Here is a 10,329-nt window from a genome sequence, read left to right as displayed (position 1 = left end):
AATTACCCTTCTTAGCTAACAATTAAATGAGATTTATGCCCTAATGTTCTTTTCTGTTTGTCAGATATTGTTCTGATGAAGGCTAGTTGAAGGCTACTCAAGTACAAAGGAAAAATCTAAAATTGATACATTGTCTCCAGCTGCAGTTTTCAGCTAAAACTAGCAGTGGTGGTTGCTGAATGTTAGCATTGAAATATTTTCTGATTTCAGCTGTAGTGTTCTTTGAAAATATTTCTGGTTTGCAAAAGAATTTAATCTTTCCAATCGTTCTTTCACTCCTGTTTACAAGTTTCTTCTCATGTTTTTTCATTTAAATAAAAAATAAAATCAGGAATTTTGTTTAAAATAGAAATTTGTGATTATACATTTTGTGTAAATTGTATTAAATTTGTTTTTCAATATCTAAAGTAAAACTGACTATTAAGTTAATTAAACATTGAAGTTGCAATTGTTGTATTACGATGATAACCACATGTTGAACATTCCAGATCAAAAAGGATCTGTTGGATTTTGAAAACTTTTCACTAAACAAAAGTGAAAGGAAAACAAATTATTTTTCATCTCACGTTATCTTCCTCTAGCACTGCATATGTTCCGCCAAAATATGATCATTGCTAATTATCATTGTCGGCAGGCATAAAGCATATATTGATCTTTCATTTGCCGCCCTTTACCCTCATGCAAAGGAGCTAAAGGCTATTCAATTACAAAGGGAAAATCTACAAGTGATAAATTTTTCAGATGCTGAAATCAGAAAAATAAGTCGATGCTAACATTAAGTAATCACCACTCCTTGTAACTGCAGTTGTAGAAAATTCCGTTCTATTTTTAGATACGGGTGTGTCCTGTTTACATCGGTTCGGAGGAAGCAAACAAGCGTTGTTTGCTTCATTTCTATCCATCAGACTTGACAGATGACTGGGAACATGCAACGGCGATGAAATTTTTTAAAATCAATTTCAAATACTAATCACTAAAAGTGAAAAGTAAATATTTAAAAGAAAAAACAGCTCAAAACAATGAAAAAATTCCACTGTCAAATTGGTGACGTCACGGATCAAACACTAAAAGAGGTCAAAGGTTGCTTAATGAATTGTTATGTAATTTAAAAATTTTGACATTGTACTAAGCGTGTAAACATTGTACTAAGCGATGTAATGTATTTCTAGCGTATTACTTTCCATTCAACCATAATGCACATATAGTGACTGAATAATGTTAATTTCGAATATCAATTGTTTGCTGCAAATTGATGTGCGAACCAGGAACAGTAAACTGTCCCAAGTCATTGTTTCGGTACTAAAATCTGGCAATTCTCTTCACAAGATACTGTCCTTAAATTTAATTATTATTATTATTAATATAAGGTGAAAATTCAAGCAATCGCTCCGTGAAAAATGCAAAAAGGCAAACGTTTTGCGACTTCTATACCATTGATTGTCGTGGGCAGCATCTGCAATGTCAATTGGCTCTGCATTCCCTGCTTTGCGTCTACCAGACATCACCACCGGTATAATTTATTTATTCAACAAATACACACATTATGAAAATATAATGAAACAACACAGAACAATACAAAAAATAACAATGAAACAATTAATTCATTGATATGCTGATCACGGTAATTTCAGCGAACGGTACCCGGAAATTAGATATTTGCGGGTAATAAGCAAAGTCTAAGCAGCACATTCTCTTGAAGATCACTCAACAGCGTGATCACATTCAACCACAGTGCTTCTAAATGCCACATGAGCATCTTCAAAACATCTTATTCAAATGACAAATCAGCATTTTCACAGACTTGTTGAAACATAATTTCAACTGGGTATTCTCCTGTTGCCAAGAGAAGCGTTTGCCAGAAGTAATCGTTGCATGCATGATCTGGTGGGTAGAACGTCCCTAGAAGCTGATGATACTGAGAAACTAACGGAGCTTAAGCACACTTTCAACGGTAACGGCTTGATGCCTTCGTAGGAAACGTACGATGTTATATCAGTAATAAAGAAGAAGCAAAAACTACATGTCAGCTCAGGAAAGTCGCGTCTATCACACTGGCGGACTGCGACGCTGAATCTGCGATTAGTAAAACAGCTACGCCACACCTGCTTCGCAGAATAATTTCCATTATCCTTCAATGCGCCCTTCGCATCAGTCCTAGTGTAGGGATGTTGAGGTGAGCCTGGTGTCGATTTTTGCCAAGAGCGCAGTTGTTTGCCAAGCTTGATACAATTTTGTCATAAGTTTCCATCGGGACGGCAGTGATTCATGATCTTCAACTCAACTTCATTACCATCAGCTGATCTTTTTGTAGTAATAGACTCTGCAGCGTCCTGCTGCTTCCAGTCGGGCATCTTCCTGGAAGTGTCTTTGTAGCCACCCACCGGCATATCCGTGCGATATCCGGATCTTTCTGTTGTTCCATCTCCAGCTGAGCTGGTGTCCACGCAGGCCATATAGGACAGGGTTGCCATCTCTGATTTGAGAGCTCTATACTGTCGATTGTTGTGCAAGATGTAGGGATGTTTTGGCCACACTGCTTGCACGATCCCCTTGATAGCGCGTCGGCGTTTTGATGTTTTCTGCCCGGCCGATAGATAACTTCGAAGTCGAATTCTCCTAGCTGTTGCAGCCATCGTGCAACCTGACCTTCTGGTTCTTTGAAGTTCCTCAGCCACGTCAAACTGCCGTGATCCGTTCTGACTGTGAATTTTCGCCCGTAAAGAAGCACCGGAATTGCTTTAGCGCCCATACCAGGGCCAGCATTTCCCTTCTCGTGGCGCAGTACTTCCTTTCGGTTTTGCTTAGTGTGCGGCTTGCGTATGCTATTACGTGTTCTTTCCCGGCGATGTCTTGTGATAGCACCGCCCCCAAGCCGTCGCCAATAGCGTCTGTGTCAACCAGAAATGGAATTTTGAAATCCGGATGTGTTAACACTGGTTGCCTGGTTAACCGAGCTTTCAGGTGCAAGAATGCCTTATCGCACTCGTCTGTCCAGTTCCATAGCTTCCCCTTTTCTGTGAGCCGATGGAGTGGCTCTGCTATCTGGGCGAATCCTTTCACAAACCGACGGTAGTAAGACGCTAAGCCAAGGAACTGCTGCAGTTCTTTGCTGCATTTCGGAATAGGCCACTGTTCGACTGCTTTAATCTTTTCAGGGTCTGGTTGCACACCATCGCGGGATACCACATGGCCCAAGTATTTTACTCTCTCTTGGAATAAGTGGCACTTGGAAGGCTTTATTTTCAGTCCGGCTCCTTGCAGTCGTGAAAACACTTCCTCTAGTTTTTCCAGGTGCTCTGCCGCGTCTTTACTGAAGACAATTATGTCGTCTAAATACACCATACAGGTGGTCCAGTGCAGTCCGCAGAGGACGGTCTCCATCAGACGCTGGAACGTTGCTGGTGCATTGCAGAGCCCAAAAGGCATCACTCGGAATTGATACAACCCGAAAGGGGTAGCGAATGCTGTCTTCCCTTTGTCTTCGTCCGCTACTTCGAATTGCCAGTATCCACTCGCCATGTCCAATGTGGAGAACCATGTTGCTCCGCTGAGTGCTTCTAAGGTCTCCTCGATTTTCGGCAGTGGTTGGGCATCTTTTTTTGTGCAGAGATTTAATTTTCGGTAGTCGACGCAGAAACGGTACGAACCGTCCTTTTTTTTACTAAGACAATTGGTGATGACCATGGTCCGCATGATGGTTCTATCACCTTATGATTTGTCATTTCGCTCAACATCCTTCAGACCGTCTCTTTCTGATGGTAAGGTATTCGTCTTGGAGGTTGCTTGATGGGTGATGCGACGCCGGTGTTGATTGAATGTTTGCAGGCGTTAGTTCGTCCAGTGTTGTATTCATCGGTCGCGATAATTTGCTTGTATTTCCAGAGCAGCGTGCGCAATCGCCTCCTGATTGTATGTGGGACGTCGTGAGACAGTTTCGCCATGTTTTCGATTAGTTCTGAATACTTTCTTTTGGACTCTGCATTTGGGGCTTCCACTGTTTTTCTCGTACTTGCGGTGCTATATGTTGTCAAGTACGTTCCCAACTTTGTGTCTTTAAACAAGGTGATTGGTGTGTCAGTGCCATTCAACAACCTCACCGGGACAGTGCCTCTATGCGTGCGTGACAACGAACAAGCAGCCATTACCGAGTGATTGGTTACTAATTTTGGTGCTGGTTCAAAAAATCCATCCTTCGTTGTCCAGTTCGCGTTACTTTTCCCTGTGACAATTACCTCGGTTCGGGCCGGCAGAGTGACGGTTTCCAACAGGCAGATGTCACATTCTTGCTCCGCTTCCCTTTGGTTGCGATCGTTAGGCGTATGTGGTGATTCCAGATTCAGCCATATTCCGTCCAGTTTAATTCTGCCGTCACCTAAGTGTAACGGCCTTCCGTTCTTTCTTATTATCGTTAGCGGAACCACTCATAACGAGAAAGATCAAGCTTTATTTTACAACTAATACACAGACAGCACAGAACACACGCACACTCTACTCACACTTTTTCGTGACTGAACTTTCTCGTCACTTCCGCGTTCGTCTGGCTGTTGTCCGCCCAGCCAATCAGGTTTCTCTTGGCCTCCGAGTTCGCCTGTAGGCGTCGCTTCGCTCCGCCATCCGTTACACATGTTTTGGTATGACGAACCTGGAACACAGCGATGGATTTCGCAGACGGGACAGTCTCTGAGAAGCAGAACCTCATTGACTGAAGACTGAACGGCTTCTCTGCAAAAATTAAATGGCGAATGTGAAACTGTTCAGATCGATACTTGAGATGGACAAATTACTTCATTATTCCTCAATTGCGTTGGCTGATATCAGCCGTTGACGATCTGAATGATACTTTGGATAGTGAAAAAGAGCGCAGACAGATCCCATTTCCATTTCAATTATCATTTCCATGTTCACAAGTAGACAACACAAAAATTGGTTACGGAGAAACCATGCATTCTGGTCGATAGCATTGCCGCAACTTTAGTTCATCACGAAACATCTAGAACGACTTCACGTTTCCAACTGCCAATGGAGTAGTAATTACAAAAAAGCGCTACATTTTAGATATGCCAAAACGTTACAGCAGGCGTCATTTAAGGTTTTTGTACGATGAATCTTGAACGAGTTCCACTAATTCATCAACCTCATTAGCGATTAATTCTAAAAAGGATGAAATGACGTGGCAAGAGTTTGTCAAAAACACTACAATTTGAACTTATACCTGTGAAATCCCAGCCCGCGGGTTTTACTTATAAAACTGCAGCAGTTTAATCGCAACAATGCCAACAAACCAATTAATTATTCTTCTGTACTACATATTCATACCAACTTTCCATATTAATCATCCCACATCACCACGCCAGTTCTATTACTACTGTATTTCTACAGTATTTATTGATTTTCAAGGTGAAATACTCAGCAGTCTTCCTTCAGCTGAACATAATAATAAATTATTTATGGTTTACTGATTTCACAAGATGAATAATATATTATCAGAAAAACTATTTTTAATATTGCAATAACAGTTAAAACAGAGCTTTTGAAATCATTATGTTGTAAACGACAAAAGAAAGGATTTTGTAGTTGACGTGTTGGAACCTGAATATCATTACAGTAGAACTGAAAAAGAAGGAGAGAGAAGGGAAGACTGATTGATTGGCGGAAGTTTGGAGAACTGACGTGTTGAAACGCGTGTGACTGTAGCTTAACTTGTGTAGTTGTGACTCTTAACGGATACGATTTAGTTATTGGTTGACTTTGTTCATATGGCCAGAATAAAGTTGTGTCATCACTCCGTTGTGCTTCTTATTTCCCGAACGCAACGTGAAAGTGGTGTTGACGTGACAGAAGTTGGATAATCGATATTAAACTTGACTTTCTACCTAGACAGAAATGGTCACAAAGAACCTGACTATCATATCAAATGTAGCCAGAATTATTCGACGCGGCTGCTACATGTTTTGGTACGACGAACCTGGAACACAGCGACGGATTTCGCAGACGGGACAGTCTCTGAGAAGCAGAACCTCATTGACTGAAGAAGTTGAGATTTCAGAACGGCTTCTCTACAAAAATTAAATGGCGAATTTGAAACTGTTCAGATCGATACTTGAGATGGACAAATTGCTTCATTATTCCTCAATTGCGTTGGCTGACATCAGCCATTGACGATCTGAATGATACTTTGGATAGTGAAAAAGAGCGCAGACAGATCTGCTTGGTGAAAATCTCTGACCGATCAGCGAAGCAATGGAAAATATTGACGATTTTTTCGACGAACGACAAACTCTCAGTTCAAAGATACTGGAACTCTGCAGAACGTGCAAATGGATCCAGTAACAGGGGAACATCTGATCCACTCAATCAGAACACATTCCCCAATGTGCGACTTCCAAAGCTGGAAATAAAGAAGTTTGATGGAAATTTTCGTGATTGGCAAGGATTTCAGGACGAGTTTAGAACTTCGATACATGCCAACACGACGCCAACATGATCCAGAACTTCAGCTATCTCTGATCACTCCTCACTGGAAACGTTGCTCCACCAATAGCAGGTCGTTCTTTGACGAACAAATGACGAAGCCGCGATGCCCGCCCGCATTGCCATGATGAATTAGAAAACAAGAAGTAATAATTGAAGAGCATATGAAAGAACAGTAAAAGCTGCCAGTGGTTACCACTGAATGGAACTTATTGCGTCTTCGACAATTGATGAATCAAATGGAATTACATGTGCGCGTCCTCGAAGCATTAGGAACATTCCCAGAGACATATCAAACGTGATGATTGGACGATTGCAATGCTTACATTGCCATCAAGTTTTGGAAAGAAATATCACGAGCAACTGTCATGTGACAGCCAAGTGAAGCGAGAGATATAATAATCGAAGAACACATAAAACAATGAAACGTAATAATCCAAAAGTGGCTTCCAATACTCGAATATATTTGTCGCTTCGTCTGCGGAATTATATTTATTAGCATTCGAATGTGAAGTTTATTGTTCTTTAATGAGCTTGTTATTGCCGATACATTGTATTCATTTTTCATCTGATGCTTAATGATTTCTTTGGTATTTGTGTATTTTCCCAATAAATGAAAAGTTATTCTTTTGATGATGGTTAAATTTTTTTTCTTTTCGTTCTTCTCGAATTCACTTGTTACGAAATATGAGGTGAATTACCATTGAATTACTTTATATAGACATAAATAATCATTTACCATTTTTAAAAGAAAAAGCTTTTAGTTATAACGTGCAACTGTGTATATTTGTTTTTAGACTTTGCAAATGATGCTTTCAAAAAGCTTTTGCGTTTTACATTTCACTGTTCACAAAAGATTATCTTATTGCTTAATTTTATTCTTGTAAATTTGCTTTTGCATTTTACTTTTTCACATCTATGCTGATCAACAGACTGTTTTCACAGAAACTTTTCTACTATTCGATATAAGCGCTTCAGAACTAAGCAAATGTATAGTACAGAAATTTCCATTTTACAACAACAAGCAAATCTGAATTTTATTACAATATATACCATGGGCAAGATGGGCAATACAACGATAACGTGGAAAAAGTCCATTTCTAAACTTGTAGACACTGTGCCACGGCTACCAACTAATCGTTATATTGAAAAAATGGATTAGCTGTAATATTACAATAATAATGTGCTACATTAAGCCATTGTTTGTATGTTTATTCACAACCCGTATTTGTCATTATGATTTGTGCACTTCAGCGTGTGGCATCTCCCTTTGTGTATTGGCTTATGTCGGTTCTTCAAGATACAAACTGAAATTCATTATTATTTATTCTCATCATTCGAAAACACATCTCAAACCTACGACACGGAAAATAGCACAAGCTAATGATAAGCATTGAGGAGTGAAATAAATGAAAAATAGAATTGACGGTTTTGTTCTTTACAAATTAAATATCTTTATTATCTAATTGCATTATTCTACAAAAATATAGAAGCAACAAATGAACAGTCTGAAGAAGAGATAACTGAACAAAGAGATGTTAAATAAACGTGTTTATCTAGGTCATTTTTTGTTTTCATAATTTGACATGCAATGACTTTTTACGATGCCAACAGAGAAAATTTTGCTTTCAGTTTTGTTTGCTAAAATCAACAGAATTTCGAAATGCAACAGATATTTTTTGATCTGGAATGTTGAAACATAGTAATACAAAATTGCAACTCGAATGTTTAGTCAACTCAGTAGTGGGTTTACTTTAGATATTGAAAAACAAATTTAATACAATTTACACAAAATGTATAACCACAAATTTTTACTTTAAACAAAATGCCAGATTTTATTTTTTATTTAAATGAAACATAAGAAGAAAAACAATAACTCTTGTGAACAGGAGCGAAAGAAAGATTGGAAGATTAAATTCTTCTGCAAACTAGAAACATTTTCAGAGAACAGACAGGCAAAATCAGAAAAGTTTCGATGCTAACATTCAGCAATCACCACTCCTAGTTTTAGCTGAAAACTGCAGCTGTAGACAATTTATCAATTGTAGATTTTCCCTTTGTACTTAAATAGCCTTCAACTAGCCTTCATCAGAACAATATCTGACAAACAGAAAAGAACATTAGGCATAAATCTCATTTAATTGTTAGCTAAGAAGGTAATTTATATGACAAGTGAAAGCAACTGTTGGCTGACATTTTTTTGAACAGTATTTTTTCATTGGCACGGATAAATAAAAGTGAAGCACTTCGAAGCAGAAAAAAAGCGATGAACAGCACCAACCAAGCACAAAAGCGCTTGAAGCTGCTTCAAATTCATTTTTCAGTGGACATCGCATTGTTTGATGTCAGCATATGTGCGCCATTTGTCTGTGATTAATAATCTTCTGTCAACATCAATAAAAGGCGTTGGCGCTACAACGAATATCACAAAAGTTGATCTTAAATTGTAGATGAGAAATGAAAACTAAATGTTGTTGCAAAATGATTATTTAAAATGGAATTTAAACTGACAAATTTATTTTCCTTTTTGGTCTTGCGTTTCAGTTCGGTGCTTAGCATTCGAGGGTTATTAGCTAAGGAGCAAAACAAGATCAGACATCATCATCCGAAATTTGCCTGCTGAAATTGTGATGGATACGGCTTTCTGGACTGGACGGCAATGAACAGAAAATGGACCTGGAAATGCATTCCATTATTACTAATACTGGAGTAAACGAGAAGTACACTATGAAGCAGGAAGTAAAATGCTGCTGGGCATAATGCATGACGCAGCTAACTGAGCTAGACAAATCAACCGAAACGGTGCATAAACTATTTAATGGTTGCAAAATGGTTATTTAAAACGGAGTGCAAAACAGTTAAATTTATTTCCCTGGTTTTCCGTGTAGCTGTGTGCTTCGTATTTGTGAGTTGTTATTAATGGAGAGTGATGAAATTCAGTTTGTTTCGACTCAAAGGAACCAACAAAAATTGGTGTACAGAGGAAGGTGTTACACCCTCAAGCGGACGAATCGCAATGACAAATGTTGGATATGTGCATCAGTAAACAGAATTATTTTATTATAGCACGTTGTTATTATTGTGTAGTATCATGAGCTTGCAATTTCGTTTCCAATTTAGGGAATGAGACGCTGCCGTGGCACACTGTCCACAAATCTGGAGGCCACAGAAGTCATCCGATTAAGTGAGAAATTAGGCATCTAGCGATTTAAGTTTTCACCAACGCACTAGTCGGTTTCGTTCAGATGTAATAATGGAAAGTTCACAATTTACACCAAATATATAAAACTAAATTTGTTCTTTGATTTGTAAATAATATTGCAGACTTTTTATTTAAATAAAATATACGAAGGAAAACAATAACACTGACGAAAGAGGTAAAAACTTTCTGAAGTTAAAAGTAAAATTCTTTGATTGCTATCAGGAAAAATTATCAGAGAACAGTCAGCTTGAAATTAGAAAAGTATTTAAATGCTAGCAAATTAGCAGTTGCCATGCGTAGTTTAGCTGACAACTGCAGCTGTGGACAATTCATCACTTTTTGATTTTTCCATTGTATTACAATCGTCATTAGCTACTCATCAGAACATTTACTCGCAAACTGAAAAGCATTTAATGCATAAATTTCATTTAATTGCTAACTGAAACGTAATTTTTTTGATGAACTGAGATAAATGAGTGTAAAACACTTTGAAAGCAAAAAGGAAGCAAAGGACAGCACGAAGCAGAATAGCAGTTAAAGCTGCTTCAAATTCACTCTGCAGTGGACATCGCATACTTTGATGTTAGCATTCGTGCGCTATTTGTGTTGTGAATGATTTTTATTATTCTGTCGGGGATGGGGGGATTGCGGGACAA

At 38.5% G+C, this 10,329-nt stretch overlaps 4 protein-coding genes across 4 annotated transcripts; 3 read left to right on the top strand and 1 right to left on the bottom strand.

Annotated features, from left to right (window-relative positions):
- Positions 1 to 1,768: 1,768 nt before the first annotated feature.
- On the bottom strand, positions 1,769 to 2,125 carry Tsp_11110 (conserved hypothetical protein). Its single transcript, XM_003381960.1, is given in 3 exon segments — positions 1,769 to 1,915; positions 1,929 to 2,073; positions 2,103 to 2,125. The coding sequence occupies 3 exon segments, from the start codon at positions 2,123 to 2,125 to the stop codon at positions 1,769 to 1,771; spliced, it is 315 nt and encodes a 104-aa protein (XP_003382008.1).
- Positions 2,126 to 2,845: 720 nt separating this feature from the next.
- Positions 2,846 to 3,561, top strand: Tsp_11109 (conserved hypothetical protein). The gene is made up of 3 exons (XM_003381959.1): positions 2,846 to 2,944; positions 3,156 to 3,195; positions 3,347 to 3,561. The coding sequence occupies exons 1-3, from the start codon at positions 2,846 to 2,848 to the stop codon at positions 3,559 to 3,561; spliced, it is 354 nt and encodes a 117-aa protein (XP_003382007.1).
- A 254-nt stretch (positions 3,562 to 3,815) lies between these two features.
- Tsp_11108 (conserved hypothetical protein) lies at positions 3,816 to 4,458 on the top strand. Its single transcript, XM_003381958.1, has 3 exons — positions 3,816 to 3,941; positions 4,079 to 4,174; positions 4,204 to 4,458. The coding sequence occupies exons 1-3, from the start codon at positions 3,816 to 3,818 to the stop codon at positions 4,456 to 4,458; spliced, it is 477 nt and encodes a 158-aa protein (XP_003382006.1).
- A 1,298-nt stretch (positions 4,459 to 5,756) lies between these two features.
- On the top strand, positions 5,757 to 6,599 carry Tsp_11107 (conserved hypothetical protein). Its single transcript, XM_003381957.1, has 4 exons — positions 5,757 to 5,840; positions 5,921 to 5,999; positions 6,093 to 6,402; positions 6,440 to 6,599. Exons 1-4 carry the CDS (start codon positions 5,757 to 5,759, stop codon positions 6,597 to 6,599), a joined length of 633 nt encoding a protein of 210 aa, XP_003382005.1.
- The last annotated feature ends 3,730 nt before the right edge of the window (positions 6,600 to 10,329 follow it).

The sequence above is a fragment of the Trichinella spiralis genome (assembly GCF_000181795.1).
Source record: "Trichinella spiralis strain ISS 195 chromosome Unknown Scfld1, whole genome shotgun sequence".
Taxonomy (NCBI): domain Eukaryota; kingdom Metazoa; phylum Nematoda; class Enoplea; order Trichinellida; family Trichinellidae; genus Trichinella; species Trichinella spiralis.
The sequence above is the reverse complement of the archived record's forward strand: the minus strand, read 5'-3'. Positions and strand labels throughout refer to the sequence as shown.

What these genes read in the sequence shown, in the direction of transcription:
- Tsp_11107 (XM_003381957.1), top strand. Translation starts at nt 5,757, where the DNA reads ATGGCCAGAATAAAGTTGTGTCATCACTCCGTTGTGCTTCTTATTTCC. An exon ending in GTGGTGTTGACGTGACAGAA is followed by an intron (nt 5,841 to 5,920) that starts GTTGGATAATCG and finishes TATCAAATGTAG; the next exon opens with CCAGAATTATTCGACGCGGC. An exon ending in CGGATTTCGCAGACGGGACA is followed by an intron (nt 6,000 to 6,092) that starts GTCTCTGAGAAG and finishes GAAACTGTTCAG; the next exon opens with ATCGATACTTGAGATGGACA.
- Tsp_11110 (XM_003381960.1), bottom strand. Translation starts at nt 2,125, where the DNA reads ATGGAAATTATTCTGCGAAGCAG. An exon ending in GAAATTATTCTGCGAAGCAG is followed by an intron (nt 2,074 to 2,102) that starts GTGTGGCGTAGC and finishes TACTAATCGCAG; the next exon opens with ATTCAGCGTCGCAGTCCGCC.
- Tsp_11108 (XM_003381958.1), top strand. Translation starts at nt 3,816, where the DNA reads ATGTTTGCAGGCGTTAGTTCGTCCAGTGTTGTATTCATCGGTCGCGAT. An exon ending in TCGTGAGACAGTTTCGCCAT is followed by an intron (nt 3,942 to 4,078) that starts GTTTTCGATTAG and finishes TTGGTGTGTCAG; the next exon opens with TGCCATTCAACAACCTCACC. An exon ending in GGTTACTAATTTTGGTGCTG is followed by an intron (nt 4,175 to 4,203) that starts GTTCAAAAAATC and finishes TTCGTTGTCCAG; the next exon opens with TTCGCGTTACTTTTCCCTGT.
- Tsp_11109 (XM_003381959.1), top strand. Translation starts at nt 2,846, where the DNA reads ATGTCTTGTGATAGCACCGCCCCCAAGCCGTCGCCAATAGCGTCTGTG. An exon ending in GTGTTAACACTGGTTGCCTG is followed by an intron (nt 2,945 to 3,155) that starts GTTAACCGAGCT and finishes TAATCTTTTCAG; the next exon opens with GGTCTGGTTGCACACCATCG. An exon ending in CGGGATACCACATGGCCCAA is followed by an intron (nt 3,196 to 3,346) that starts GTATTTTACTCT and finishes TACACCATACAG; the next exon opens with GTGGTCCAGTGCAGTCCGCA.